The sequence below is a fragment of the Lolium rigidum genome, chromosome 1, assembly GCF_022539505.1.
Source record: "Lolium rigidum isolate FL_2022 chromosome 1, APGP_CSIRO_Lrig_0.1, whole genome shotgun sequence".
Lineage (NCBI taxonomy): Eukaryota > Viridiplantae > Streptophyta > Magnoliopsida > Poales > Poaceae > Lolium > Lolium rigidum.
In genome coordinates this window covers 36,305,460-36,321,720 of record NC_061508.1, presented here as the reverse complement: position 1 = coordinate 36,321,720, position 16,261 = coordinate 36,305,460, and the positions used below count along the sequence as shown (strand labels likewise).

General features: G+C 47.1%; 1 protein-coding gene across 1 annotated transcript; it reads right to left on the bottom strand.

Annotated features, from left to right (window-relative positions):
• Nucleotides 1-401: 401 nt before the first annotated feature.
• Nucleotides 402-1,118, bottom strand: LOC124706684 (glycine-rich protein 5-like). The gene has a single exon (XM_047238360.1). The coding sequence runs from the start codon at nt 1,116-1,118 to the stop codon at nt 402-404; it is 717 nt and encodes a 238-aa protein (XP_047094316.1).
• Nucleotides 1,119-16,261: the final 15,143 nt, after the last annotated feature.

Here is a 16,261-nt window from a genome sequence, read left to right as displayed (position 1 = left end):
GAATTCCAGGACCTTAATTCTGGGGATCAGTTCTCGGGTTAAAAAACCACTCAGGTCAATGATGTGTACGTGCCCGTTCCCAGAGCAAGTTCTGCCCAAGGTTAGCTCGCGCGTCAATCATGCATGCTGTCAAAACAGATGTAGTAACGATGAACTAGGAAGAAACTCTGCACATCAGAACTTCAGAAACAAGCGCTGAAGCATACATCAGTGTATTATTCGTTAACACTTGAAGACATAGCTTAGTTTGTACTCCTGCTGATCTACCCACAATTTGGCAATTTGCACGCGCTACCCGATACAAGCTTACACACTACAGATATCACATTGAACCAAGTCGTCATAGCTCGCTTGCTTCCTACGTGAATCAGCTACTAACATGCATGAAAAGCACATCGTCCTCACGGATGGCCGCTGCTCCCACCCATGCCGCCGCCACCACCACCACCGGTTGCTCCTGGTGCGGAGCCGGATCCACCTCCGCTGCCACTCCCCGTGCCGCCGCTCGCGTTTCCGGAACCCTGGCCGCTCCCCACAGCGTTGCCTGCCCGTCCAACCCCGCTGCCTCCGCCCGAAGCACCGTCACTGCCGCCACCGCCTCCACCTCCACCAGTACCGTGTGTCATCGTGACGCTGACACCTCCTTTGCCGATATGGAACCCTATGCCCGCTCCACCACCAAGGCCCACACTGACACCACCGTCGTGGTTCTGCTCGCTCGCGGCGCCGCCTCCCCCAACGCCAACGCCCACGTCGATCCCGTTCTTCCCCACGTCGATGCCGACCCCCACGCCGACGCCGCCACCGGCGCTGCTCCCGTCTCCGTCACGGGTGCTTCCTACGCCTCCCCCGATGCCACCGCCGAGCCCGATCGTCGTGTCGGACCCGTTGCGCGACACGGCCCAGCCGAACCCGTGGCCGTCGCCGGAGCCATGGCCGCTGCCGGCACCGTCCCTTGAGAAAGGCCAGGAGAACTTGATGCGGACGCTGTTGATGGCGCTGGTACTGCCATCCTTGCGAGGGAAATGCCTCGCGTTGGCAGGTGACGGGAGAGTTGTAGCAAAACAGAGTAGAGTGAGGAAGAGGAAGGCACTGGAGCTACTGGTAGAGACAGCCATTTGCGTTTGCGCTTGCGTTGTTGTGAAGGGTCTCAGCGTGCTGGCAGGGTTTATATAGCCATTTATCCATGAAGGAACCCTGATCGTTTAATCGGGTCCAGATCTAGAGGCGGAGCAGCTTGCGTGTGGTGCGTGAAACCTGATAATACGGCCTGCATCTGCATGTTGGATGTAAAGCTAGCGTATGTTGACCATTCATTTGGAAGCAGCACAATGGAGTATACATATATAAGCGTCGAACGAGTGACCCTTATTCGCTCGACTAAGGACATCTCCAGCGGCGCGATGCAAACGAACGCCGAGCGACCGTTTATGTCCGTCGTGATCGGAAATGCGTTTGGCACCACCTACAGCGGGGCGACACATAGTGACCGGGCCGTCCACGGAGACGCAAACCTGGTCCAAATATGCGCCAGGTTTGCGTCTCTGCGGACGCTGAGCGGACCCGCAAAGTGTCCGCTCGGTCCTCGCACGGGCCCGCCTGGCAGGGACACAACAGCATCGTCTTCCGCGGCATTACTTGCGAGCGGCGCTGCAGCCTTTGCAAGGCCGCGTTAATGGCGCGCCTCGGCTTTCGCGAGCGTGCGCAGCGAGGCGGCGTTGCAGTGGCAGGCCATTGAAGGCGAGATGGCGTCCGAGCCTCTTAAAGGGACGCTGCCGGCGGCCATTTCCCCGACCAAACCATTGCCACATCCCACGGTATCCACCCCACTGCCATGGGGAAGAAATGCTGGCCGTTCCGCAAGACCAAGAACGACCACGAGTCTAGCGGCTCGCGGTCCGGCAAGAAGGCATGGGTCGGCCGGTACGTCCGCGTCGACTTCGCGCGGCAGCTATGGGAGGAAAACCGGCCGGTACCATGGCCGGACGCGAACTTGCCGGGAGGGGGCTGGTACCTCAACTCGAGGCACGTGCCGGTTCCCCCCGTGCCGCGCGAGGGCCGAGAGCGGCGGGATGAGGTGCGCCGCCGCCGAGCGATCTTGCCACCGGATCTGCGGGAGGATCCAGCGTACGCGCTGAACTCGTACAACTGGATTTCATTGGTCGTGGGAGTTCGACGCGCGCCGCCGCGCTAGCTACCTCGCTGACGTAGACTACTTCGAGCGCGAGATCCCCGCAGAAGAAGAAGAGAACGACCAGGAGGACGCGGACGCGGACGAGGACGGCGACACGGACAAGGACGAAGACGTGACCATGGCACAGTACGACCACGACGACGGCAGGCCGGCGTGGGATCCGGAGACCCAGCCGCCGGACATTTCCGAGAAGGAGGCCATTGCCATGGCACTGGCCAACAGCGAGCAGGACGAGCTCAACGAGCTCGCTTTGTGGGACGGGCTCGCAATCTAGCTCCGCGAGTCAGCGCTCGCGCAGGGGAGGCCGGCGACTCCTCCGGCCACGCCGACGCGTTCCAACGATCGCGCTCCGCCTGCTGCTCCGGCGTGGGATCCCTGGCCACAGCCTCTTGCCCATGCGGCAGTACCTCCTCCACCGTCGGCGTACGAGCTTCCATGGCCGACGCCGGAGTTGATTGACCTTGTCAGCGACGACGACCAATAGGCAGCACCTACTTTTAGCACGCCTCTCTGGATTTTTTATGTTTTTTTATTAATGTAAATTATGGCTTCATGAATGAAAAAAAATTTATGCGTCGTGCCGCTGGAGCCGCCCCCGACGCAAACGGATGCCCGGACGATTTCTACGCGTCCGTTTGGACGTCCGAAATGCGTCGCGCCGCTGGAGATTCCCTAAGCTGTTGGATCTTGATTTGCATCTGCAGGTACATAGTTAAAATCATGTACTACATTTGGATGTCACAAGTTTACGCTAGTAGAAAAAGAGGCTTCCGTCCACCCCCATTAGTCCCCAAAATATTCGAACCGCGACTAAAGGGGTCTTTAGTCGCGGTTCGGGAGGCGACCACTACTAGGAAAAGGCTTATAGCCGCACTCCTTACCGCCGGCAAATACGACTTGAAGATGCCGGTGGTAATACCTTCCAGGGGGGCCTAACTCTACCTCCGGTGAATTGGGTCCAAAAGCGCCGGGGGTACCGGGCTCTACCGCCGGCGAACGCGAACAGGAGATGCCGGGGGTAAGCCAAGCCAGGATGGGCCACCCATCCTTAACTTACCGCCGGCGTTTGTGGCCCGTAGATGCCGGCGGTAACGGGGCCTGCCACTGGCAATCTCATTTGTAGGTGCCGGCGGTAACCGTGTCCACTCGTTCCGTTCCACTCCCCGATCCAAGTCCAAGGCCTGCCGCTAGCTGCTCTCCCCCACGCGCTCCACTTCTCCCCTCAACGCACGCCACACAACGAACCCACTACACCACACCGCACGCACACCACCCAACCGCACAGCGCCGCCGCCGCTCACGGCGCCGATGGAGCAAGGCGCGGGGGACCGCAGTGGGGAGGCACGGGAGGAGGCCGCCAGGGAGGCACGGGCCGAGGCCGCGGTGGGGATCCGGCTGCCGCGCGCCACCTACCAGCAGAGGGGAGGGATCTCTCCTCCCACCTCCTCATCCATGGCGCCGCCCAGCTGGATCCGGCTGCCGCGCGCCACCCTCATCCTCATACTGCTCGCCCTCCACCTCTCCCTCTCCGTCGCCGCCCAGTTCGAGGGCTTCGACTCCGACGAGCTCCCGCACGCCGCCGCCGCCGATCTCACGTCCCCGGACGACGACGACAAGGGGCTCGACCTCGACGTTGACCTCCCGCCCCCGCCGCCCATCTCCGTCTCCGTCTCCTCCCCCTCCCATCCCGTGACCACCACCACCGCGCCGGACGAGTCCGCCCCGTCAGATCCCTCCGCCGCGGACGCCTGATCTGCTTCCTGCTCTGCTTCCGGCTTGGCATCGATGACGGCAGGGACGACTGCGTGCAGCGGTGGGATCGTGGCGTGCGGCCTGGCGCTGCTGATGCGCCGCTCGGCCTGCTTTTTTTTTATTTGCAAAATTTGATACCGCCGGCGAGTAACTGTGGAGTAGGGCAAAACGCCGGGGGTATTTTCATCTTACCACTGGCGAATACGAAAACGCCGGGGGTAGCCCATTACCACTGGCGAGGTTATCGCCGGCGAGTACAAAAACGCCGGGGATAGCCAAATCTGTGCGCCAGCGGTAAGGTTATTCCTAGTAGTGGACCCGCGACCAAAGGTCTAGGCCCAGCGGGCTCGATCGACAGCTGGGGGACGGGAGGGGCTTTAGTCGCGGTTGGCCAGGCCAACCGGGACTAAAGGACCATCCCTATAAATGCAGCTCACCACACTTCACTTAGCCATTTGGTACCAATTCTCTTTACAATCTTCACAAGGGTTGGTAGGTGATAACCCACAAGTATAGGGGATCGCAACAGTCTTCGAGGGAAGTAAAAACCAAATTTATTGATTCGACACAAGGGGAGGTAAAGAATACTTATAAGCCTTAACAACTGAGTTGTCAATTCAGCTGCACCTGGAAAAGCACTGGTAACAAGGGTGATGTGAAAGCAGCAGTAATATGAGAGCAATAGTAACAGTAACACAACAGCGGTAGCAGTAACACAGAGGCAATGCCAGCAGAAAATAGTTGATACTACTTCCAATGACATATAGAACGAGTATATGTTGATGAGAGATGGACCGGGGTTCCCAGCGATCTACACTAGTGGTAACTCTCCAATAACAAGTGACAAGTGTTGGGTGAACAAATTACAGTTGGGTAATTGATAGGATTGAAATAGCATTAATACAGAACATCAAGATTATTAATCATGTAGGCATGTTTTCCATATATAGTCATACGTGCTCGCAATGAGAAACTTGCACAACATCTTTTGTCCTACCAGCCGGTGGTAGCCGGGCCTCAAGGGAATCTACTGGCTATTAAGGTACTCCTTTTAATAGAGTACCGGAGCAAAGCATTAACACTTGGTGAAAACATGTGATCCTCATACCTACGCCTTCCCCTCCAGTTGTCCTAATTTCTATCACTTTGGGGCCTTTGGTTCCGGACATAGATATGTGCATACAACTTGTAGATAAGATCTAAGCAATAATTATAGAGCTTAAATCTAAGATCATGCCACTCGGGCCCTAGTGACAAGCATTAAGCATAACAAGATTGCAGCAACAATAACTTCACAAACTTTATAGATAGACTAATCATAATGTATCATCCATCGGATCCCAACAAACACAACACCGATTACATCAGATGGATCTCAATCATGTAAGGTGATACGTCTCCGACGTATCGGTAATTTCTTATGTTCCATGCCACATTATTGATGATATCTACATGTTTTATGCACACTTTATGTCATATTCGTGCATTTTCTGCAACTAACCTATTAACAAGATGCCGAAGTGCCAGTTGCTGTTTTCTGTTGTTTTTTGGTTTCAGAAATCCTAGTAAGGAAATATTCTCGGAATTGGACGAAATAAACGCCCAGGGTCCTATTTTGCCACGAAGCTTTCAGAAGACCGAAGAGTCAACGAAGTGGGGCCACGAGGTGGCCAGACTATAGGGCGGCGCGGCCCAAGCCTTGGCCGCGCCGACCTGTAGTGTGGGCCCCTCGTGACGCCCCTTGACCTGCCCTTTCGCCTACAAATAGCCTTCGTCGCGAAACCCCCAGTACCGAGAGCCACGATACGGAAAACCTTCCAGAGACGCCGCCGCCGCCAATCCCATCTCGGGGGATTCAGGAGATCGCCTCCGGCACCCTGCCGGAGAGGGGAATCATCTCCCGGAGGACTCTACACCGCCATGGTCGCCTCCGGAGTGATGTGTGAGTAGTCTACCCCTGGACTATGGGTCCATAGCAGTAGCTAGATGGTTGTCTTCTCCCCATTGTGCTTAATTGTCGGGTCTTGTGAGCTGCCGAACATGATCAAGATCATCTATCTGTAATTCTATATGTTGTGTTTGTTGGGATCCGATGAATAGAGAATACTATGTTATGTTGATTATCAATTCATGTCTATGTGTTGTTTATGATCTTGCATCCTCTCCGTTATTAGTAGATGCTCTGGCCAAGTTGATGCTAGTAACTCCAAGAGGGAGTATTTATGCTCGATAGTGGGTTCATGTCTCCGTGAATCTGGGGGAGTGAGAGAAACTTCTAAGATTATGGATGTGCTGTTGCCACTAGGGATAAAACATTGGTGCTGTGTTCGAGGATGTAGATACTGATTACATTACACGCAATACTTAATGCAATTGTCTGTTGTTAGCAACTTAATACTGGAGGGGGTTCGGATGATAACCTGAAGGTGGACTTTTTAGGCATAGATGCATGCTGGATAGCGGTCTATGTACTTTGTCGTAATGCCCAATTAAATCTCACAATACTCATCATAATATGTATGTGCATGGTCATGCCCTCTCTATTTGTCAATTGCCCAACTGTAATTTGTTCACCCAACATGCTGTTTATCTTATGGGAGAGACACCTCTAGTGAACTGTGGACCCCGGTCCAATTCTCTTTACTGAAATACAATCTACTGCAATATTGTTCTACTTTTTTCTGCAAACAATCATCATCCACACTATACATCTAATCCTTTGTTACAGCAAGCCGGTGAGATTGACAACCTCGTTGTTTCGTTGGGGCAAAGTACTTCGTTTGTGTTGTGCAGGTTCCACGTTGGCGCGGAATCCCCGGTGTTGCGCCGCACTACATCTCGCCGCCATCAACCTTCAACGTGCTTCTTGGCTCCTACTGGTTCGATTAAACCTTGGTTTCATACTGAGGGAAAACTTGCCGCTGTACGCATCACACCTTCCTCTTGGGGTTCCCAACGGACGCGTGCTGTACGCGTATCATAAGGCAGCTCATGAGATCATTGTATTGAAGTACATGGGATAGAGAGTACCAACTAGCTACTGCTAGAACCCGTAGTCCATGGGGGAACTACTCACGGAGCATGATGGAGGCGGTGGGGTCGATGGAGATGGCTTCCGGGGCACTTCCCCATCCTGGCGAGGTGCCGGAACAGAGACTCTGTCCCCCGAATTGGAGTTTCGCGATGGCGGCGGCGCCCCTGGAGTCTTTCTGGAGTTTCGTCAATTGGTATCGCGTTTTTAGGTCGAAAGGGCTTATATAGGCGAAGAGGCGGAGTCGGAGGGGCTGCGGGGCAGTCACACAGTAGGCCGGCGCACCCCCCCTTGGGCCGCGCCGCCCACACGTGTGGGGCCCCCAGGGCTCCCCTCTGGTCCCCCTTTGACTTTCTGGAAGGTTTTGGGAAAAATAAGATGTTGGGTCTTTGTTTCGTCGAATTCCGAGAATATTGCCCGAACAGCCTTTCTGGAACCAAAAACAACAGAAAACAGGAACTGGCACTGTGGCATCTTGTTAATAGGTTAGTTCCGGAAAATGCATAAAAACATTATAAAGTGTGAGCAAAACATGTAGGTAATGTCATAAAACAAGCATGGAACATCAGAAATTATAGATACGTTGGAGACGTATCAGCATCCCCAAGCTTAGTTCCTACTCGTCCTCGAGTAGGTAAACGATAAAAAGAATAATTTCTGTATTGACATGCTACTTACATAACCTTGATCATACTATTGTAAAGCATATGAGATGAATGAAGTGACTCAAGGCAATGATCTATAGTTGCTAACAAATAGATAACATATAGCAAAACTTTTCATGAATAGTACTTTCAAGACAAGTATCAAAATTCTTGCATAAGAGTTAACCCATAAAGCAATAGATTCAAAGTAAAGGTATCGAAGCAACACAAAGGAAGATTTATGTTTCGGCAGCTGCTTTCAACTTTCAACATGCATATCTCATGGATAATTGTCAATGCAAAGTAATATGATGAATGCAAATAAGCAAGTATGTAAGAATCAATGCACAGTTGACACAAGTGTTTGCTTCTAAGATGGAAGGAAGTAGGTAAACAGACTCAACATAAAGTAAAAGAAAGGCCCTTCGCAGAGGGAAGCAGGGATAAAATCATGTGCTAGAGCTTTTCAAGTTTTGAAATCATAAAGAGAGCATAAAAGTAAAGTTTTGAGAGGTGTTTGTTATTGTCAACAAAAAAAGTAGTGGGCACTCTAACTACCTCGCGAACCAGACTTTCAAGAGCGGCTCCCATGAAGGATGTTATTTCTACCAGCAAGGTAGATCATCCCTCTTCTCTTTTGTTTACACACGTATTTTAGTTTTATTATGAGTGACACCCCCCCAACCTTTGCTTACACAAGCCATGGCTAACCGAATCCTCGGGTGCCATCCAATCAATCTCATACCATGGAGAAGTGTCTATTTGCAAAATTAAGTTGCTTACTGATGAATCAGAGCAAAACATGTGAAGAGAATTATTAATGAAGTTTGATTAATCGGGGCTGGGAACCCCGTTGCCAGCTCTTTTTGCAAAATTATTGGATAAGAGGATGTGCCACTAGTCCATTATGAAAGTCTGTCAAGAGTAAATGACAAGGTTGAAAGATAAACACCACATACTTCCTCATGAGCTATAAAACATTGACACAAATTGAGAAGCATTTTGAAGGTTTAAAGGTAGCACATGAAGTATTTACTTGGAATGGCAGGAAATACCACATAGTAGGTAGGTATGGTGGACACACATGGCATAGGTTTTGGCTCAAGGTTTTGGATGCACGAGAAGCATTCCCTCTCAGTACAAGGCTTTGGCTAGCAAGGTTATTTGAAGCTAACACAAGTATGAACCGGTACAGCAAAACTTACATAAAAACATATTGCAACCATTATAATACTCTACACTGTCTTCCTTGTTGCTCAAACACTTTTACCAGAAAATATCTAGACCTTAGAGAGACCAATCATGCAAACCAATTTCAACAAGCTCTATGGTAGTTCTTGATACGTCTCCGACGTATCGATAATTTCTTATGTTCCATGCCACATTATTGATGATATCTACATGTTTTATGCACACTTTATGTCATATTCGTGCATTTTCTGGAACTAACCTATTAACAAGATGCCGAAGTGCCAGTTGCAGTTTTCTGCTGTTTTTGGTTTCAGAAATCCTAGTAAAGAAATATTCTCGGAATTTGACGAAATCAACGCCCAGGGTCCTATTTTGCCACGAAGCTTCCAGAAGACCGAAGAGGAGACGAAGTGGGGCCACGAGGTGGCCACACCCTAGGGCGGCGCGGCCCAAGCCCTGGCCGCGCCGACCTGTAGTGTGGGCCCTCGTGTGGCCCCCTGTCCTGCCCTTCCGCCTACAAATAGCCTTCGTCGCGAAACCCCCGATACCGAGAGCCACGATACGGAAAACCTTCCGGAGACGCCGCCGCCGCCAATCCCATCTCGGGGATTCAGGAGATCGCCTCCGGCACCCTGCCGGAGAGGGGAATCATCTCCCGGAGGACTCTACGCCGCCATGGTCGCCTCCGGAGTGATGTGTGAGTAGTCTACCCCTGGACTATGGGTCCATAGCAGTAGCTAGATGGTTGTCTTCTAACCATTGTGCTTAATTGTCGGGTCTTGTGAGCTGTCGAACATGATCAAGATCATCTATCTGTAATTCTATATGTTGCGTTTGTTGGGATCCGATGAATAGAGAATACTTGTTATGTTGATTATCAATTTATATCTATGTGTTGTTTATGATCTTGCATGCTCTCCGTTACTAGTAGATGCTCTGGCCAAGTAGATGCTTGTAACTCCAAGAGGGAGTATTTATGCTCGATAGTGGGTTCATGTCTCCGTGAATCTGGGGAAGTGACAGAAATCTCTAAGATTATGGATGTGTTGTTGCCACTAGGGATAAAACATTGGTGCTATGTTCGAGGATGTAGTTACTGATTACATTACGCGCAATACTTAATGCAATTGTCTGTTGTTAGCAACTTAATACTGGAGGGGGTTCGGACGATAACCTGAAGGTGGACTTTTTAGGCATAGATGCATGCTGGATAGCGGTCTATGTACTTTATCGTAATGCCCAATTAAATCTCACTATACTCATCATAATATGTATGTGCATGGTCATGCCCTCTTTATTTTTCAATTGCCCAACTGTAATTTGTTCACCCAACATGCTGTTTATCTTATGGGAGAGACACCTCTAGTGAACTGTGGACCCCGGTCCAATTCTCTATACTCGAAATACAATCTACCGCAATACTTGTTCTACTTGTTTTCTGCAAACAATCATCATCCACACTATACATCTAATCCTTTGTTACAGCAAGCCGGTGAGATTGACAACCTCGCTGTTTCGTTGGGGCAAAGTACTTGGTTTGTGTTGTGCAGGTTCCACGTTGGCGCCGGAATCCCTGGTGTTGTGCCGCACTACATCTCACCGCCATCAACCTTCAACGTGCTTCTTGGCTCCTACTGGTTCGATAAACCTTGGTTTCATACTGAGGGAAAACTTGACGCTGTACGCATCACACCTTCCTCTTGGGGTTCCCAACGGACGCGTGCTGTACGCGTATCAAGCTCTTTTTCTGGCGCCGTTGCCGGGGAGATCAAGACACGCTGCAAGGGGAGTCTCCACATTGCAATCTCTTTACTTTGTTTTTGTCTTGCTTAGTTTTATTTACTACTTTGTTTGCTGCACTAAATCAAAATACAAAAAAAATTAGTTGCTAGTTTTTCTTTATTTGTTATCTTGTTTGCTATATCAAAAACACAAAAAAATTAGTTACTTGCATTTACTTTATCTAGTTTGTTTTATTTACTATTGCTAAAATGAGTAATCCTGAAGTTGAAGTTCGTTCGTTTAAGCAACAAGGGGGAGAATGTTTAAGAGATGCTTGGTATAGAATTAGTAATGCCCATAATAGGTGCACTAAGAAACACTCCACCACTATTTTACTCAGGAATTTTTATGTTGGTATCTCTAGCTGGAATAGGTATGTTCTTGATTGTCTCGCGGGAGGTAACTTCCTAAGTACTCCTGCATTAGAAGCTAGATGTATCATTGAGAGTCTATTTGGAATACCCCCTATTGATGAAGTTAAAACTGAAATCTCTCTTGAAGATGTTATTAAAAAATTGGAAACCATAGAGAAAAATTTTCCAAGTATTGAAACTAAATTGGAAATGTTACTTGATAAAACTGATGAATTTGATAAATCCTTAGGAGGAATTGATGAAAGAATTAGTGTCCTAGGAACTTGTGTTGTCCATGATGATCAAACCAATAGGATTGACGAACTTGAAAAAGCTATGGGAACCTTGGGTTCAACATTTTCTTCTCTTAAATATAAGGAGAAAGCTTATGTGGGTAAGGAGCAAAAGTTTATGTATGTCTCTAAAGTGCCTAAACCAAAGAAGTATTATTATAGGCCTAAAATTGACAAATCCCTTAGTACCACTACGGATGGGGGAGCTCATGATAACGATGCACCATCCTCCGATAATACTTGATACACACTTTCTGCGCCTAGCTGAAAGGCGTTAAAGAAAAGCGCTTATGGGAGACAACCCATATTTTTACTACAGTACTTTGTTTTTATTTTGTGTCTTGGAAGTTGTTTACTACTGTAGCAACCTCTCCTTATCTTAGTTTAGTGTTTTGTTGTGCCAAGTAAAGTCGTTGATAGAAAAGTTCATACTAGATTTGGATTACTGCGCAGAAACAGATTTCTTTGCTGTCACGAATCTGGGCAAAATTATCTGTAGGTAACTCAGAAAATTATGCAAATTTACGTGAGTGATCCTCAGATATGTACGCAACTTTCATTCAATTTGAGCATTTTCATTTGAGCAAGTATGGTGCCTCGATAAAATTCGTCAATACGAACTGTTCTGTTTTTGACAGATTCTGCCTTTTATTTCGCATTGCCAGTTTTGTTATGTTCGATGGATATTTCGATTCCATTGACTTTTAGTAGCTTTGTGCAATGTCCAGAAGTGTTAAGAATGATTATGTCACCTCTGAACATGTATATTTTGATTGTGCACTAACCCTCTAATGAGTTGTTCTAAGTTTGGTGTGGAGGAAGTTTTCAAGGATCAAGAGAGGGAGATGATACAACATGATCAAGGAGAGTGAAAGCTCTAAGCTTGGGGATGCCCCGGTGGTTCACCCCTGCAGATATAGAGAAGACTCAAGCGTCTAAGCTTGGGGATGCCTTGGGCATCCCCTTCTTCATCGACAACATTATCAGGTTCCTCCCCTGAAACTATATTTTTATTCCATCATAGGTTATGTGCTTTGCTTGGAGCGTCGGTTTGTTTTTGTTTTTGTTTTGTTTGAATAAAATGGATCCTAGCATTCACTTTGTGGGAGAGAGACATGCTCCGCTGTAGCATATGGACAAGTATGTCCTTAGGTTCTACTCATAATATTCATGGCGAAGTTTCTTCTTCGTTAAATTGTTATATGGTTGGAATTGGAAAATGATACATGTAGTAATTGCTATAATGTCTTGGATAATGTGATACTTGGCAATTGTTGTGCTCATGTTTAAGCTCTTGCATCATATACTTTGCACCAATTAATGAAGAAATACATAGAGCATGCTAAAATTTGGTTTGCATATTTGGTCTCTCTAAGGTCTAGATAATTTCTAGTATTGAGTTTGAACAACAAGGAAGACGGTGTAGAGTCTTATAATGTTTACAATATGTCTTTTATATGAGTTTTTCTGCACTGCTTCATCCTTGTGTTTGTTTCAAATAACCTTGCTAGCCTAAACCTTGTATCGAGAGGGATTACTTCTCATGCATCCAAAATACTTGAGCCAACCACTATGCCATTTGTGTCCACCATACCTACCTACTACATGGTATTTCTCCGCCATTCCAAAGTAAATTGCCTGAGTGCTACCTTTAAAATTTCCATTCTTCACCTTTGCAATATATTGCTCATGGGACAAATAGCTTAAAAACTATTGTGGTATTGAATATGTAATTATGCACTTTATCTCTTATTAAGTTGCTCGTTGTGCGATAACCATGTTCACTGGGGACGCCATCAACTACTCTTTGTTGAATATCATGTGAGTTGCTATGCATGTTCATCTTGTCTGAAGTAAGGGAGATCTACCACCTTATGGTTAAAGCATGCATATTGTTAGAGAAGAACATTGGGCCGCTAACTAAAGCCATGATCCATGGTGGAAGTTTCAGTTTTGGACATATATCCTCAATCTCAAATGAGAAAATTAATTGTAGCTACATGCTTATGCATAAAAGAGGAGTCCATTATCTGTTGTCTATGTTGTCCCGGTATGGATGTCTAAGTTGAGAATAATCAATAGCGAGAAATCCGATGCGAGCTTTCTCCTTAGACCTTTGTACAGGGGGCATAGAGGTACCCCTTTGTGACACTTGGTTAAAACATGTGCATTGCGATGATCCCGGTAGTCCAAGCTAATTAGGACAAGGTGCGGGCACTATTAGTATACTATGCATGAGGCTTGCAACTTGTAAGATATAATTTACATGATACATATGCTTGATACGTCTCCGACGTATCGCTAATTTCTCATGTTCCATGCCACATTATTGATGACATCTACATGTTTTATGCACACTTTATGTCATATTCGTGCATTTTCTGGAACTAACCTATTAACAAGATGCCAAGTGCCAGATTCTGTTTTTCGCTGTTTTTGGTTTCAGAAATCCTAGTAACGAAATATTCTCGAATTGGACGAAATCAACGCCCAGGGTCCTATTTTGCCACGAAGCTTCCAGAAGTCCGAAGAGGAGACGAAGTGGGGCCACGAGGTGGCCACACCCTAGGGCGGCGCGGCCCCCTTGGCCGCGCGGCCCTGTGGTGTGGGGCCCTCGTGCCGCCTCCTGACCTGCCCTTCCGCCTACTTAAAGCCTCCGTTGCGAAACCCCCGCACCGAGAGCCACGATACGGAAAACCTTCCGGAGACGCCGCCGCCGCCGATCCCATTTCGGGGGATCCAGAGATCGCCTCCGGCACCCTGCCGGAGAGGGGAATCATCTCCCGGAGGACTCTACGCCGCCATGGTCGCCTCCGGAGTGATGTGTGAGTAGTCTACCCCTGGACTATGGGTCCATAGCAGTAGCTAGATGGTTGTCTTCTCCCCATTGTGCTTCATTGTCGGATCTTGTGAGCTGCCTAACATGATCAAGATCATCTATCTCGTAATTCTATATGTTGCGTTTGTTGGGATCCGATGAATAGAGAATACTTGTTATGTTGATTATCAAAGTTATGTCTATGTGTTGTTTATGATCTTGCATTCTCTCCGTTACTAGTAGATGCTGCTGGCCAAGTAGATGCTTGTAACTCCAAGAGGGAGTATTTATGCTCGATAGTGGGTTCATGCCTCCATTGATATCTGGGACAGTGATAGAAAGTTCTAAGGTTGTGGATGTGCTGTTGTCACTAGGGATAAAACATTAGTGCTATGTTCAAGGATGTAGTTACTAGTTACATTACGCGCAATACTTATTGCAATTGTCTGTTGTTAGCAACTTAATACTGGAGGGGGTTCGGATGATAACCTGAAGGTGGACTTTTTAGGCATAGATGCATGCTGGATGGCGGTCTATGTACTTTGTCGTAATGCCCAATTAAATCTCACTATACTCATCATAATATGTATGTGCATGGTCATGCCCTCTTTATTTTTCAATTGCCCAACTGTAATTTGTTCACCCAACATGCTGTTTATCTTATGGGAGAGACACCTCTAGTGAACTGTGGACCCCGGTCCAATTCTCTACACTGAAATACAATCTACTGCAATACTGTTCTACTGTTTTCTCGCAAACAATCATCTTCCACACAATACGGTTAATCCTTTGTTACAGCAAGCCGGTGAGATTGACAACCTCACTGTTTCGTTGGGGCAAAGTACTTTGGTTGTGTTGTGCAGGTTCCACGTTGGCGCCGGAATCCCTGGTGTTGCGCCGCACTACATCCCGCCGCCATCAACCTTCAACGTGCTTCTTGGCTCCTCCTGGTTCGATAAACCTTGGTTTCTTTCCGAGGGAAAACTTGCTGCTGTGTGCATCATACCTTCCTCTTGGGGTTCCCAACGAACGTGTGAGTTACACGCCATCAAGCTCTTTTCCGGCGCCGTTGCCGGGGAGATCAAGACACGCTGCAAGGGAGTCTCCACATCGCAATCTCTTTACTTTGTTTTTGTCTTGCTTTATTTTATTTACTACTTTGTTTGCTGCACTAAATCAAAATACAAAAAAATTAGTTGCTAGTTTTACTTTATTTACTATCTTGTTTGCTATATCAAAAACACAAAAAAATTAGTTACTTGTTTTACTTTACTTATTATCATGCATGTTTTTATTTCACTAGTTAAGCATAATGGAAAACAACAAAAATATGAGAGATCTTTATGAACTTTATCTTGAATTAGGACATGATGTGTTTGAAGAGAGAATTAAAAAACCCATGGAACTTTATATGCATGCTAATGGGAATGTTATTACTATGAATGCTTTGAACACCATTGTTGCTAATGCTATGGAAAATTCTAAGCTTGGGGAAGCTGGCTTTGATGAGCATGATCTTTTTAGTCCCCCAAGCATTGAGGAGAAAATTTTCTTTTATGATTACAATATGCCTCCTATATATGATGATAGCCACTTTGTTGAATTTGCTCCCACTACAACTAATAAAATTGATTATGCTTATGTGGAGAGTAATAATTTTATGCATGAGACTCATGATAAGAATGCTTTATGTGATAATTATATTGTTGAGTTTGCTCATTATACTACTGAAAGTTATTATGAGAGAGGGAAACATGGTTATATGCATCTTAATAATATTAAGTTTCCCCTCTTGAGAATCTTGAAGTTACTCGTGTTTTATCCTCTTATGCTTGTCACTTTGTTCTTCATGAATTCATTTGTGTACAAGATTCCTTTGCATAGGAAGTGGATTAGACTTAAATGTCTTTTGAATTTGCTTCTTGCTTCAACTACTATTTCTTGCGAGTGCATCATTAAAACTACTGAGCCCATCTTAATGGCTATAAAGAAAAGCGCTTATGGGAGACAACCCATGTTTTTTTTACTACAGTACTCTATTTTTATTTTGTGTCTTGGAAGTTGTTTACTACTGTAGCAACCTCTCCTTATCTTAGTTTAGTGTTTTGTTGTGCCAAGTAAAGTCGTTGATAGAAAAGTTCATACTAGATTTGGATTACTGCGCAGAAACAGATTTCTTTGCTGTCACCAATCTGGGCTGTTT

What these genes read in the sequence shown, in the direction of transcription:
- LOC124706684 (XM_047238360.1), bottom strand. Translation starts at nt 1,118, where the DNA reads ATGGCTGTCTCTACCAGTAGCTCCAGTGCCTTCCTCTTCCTCACTCTA.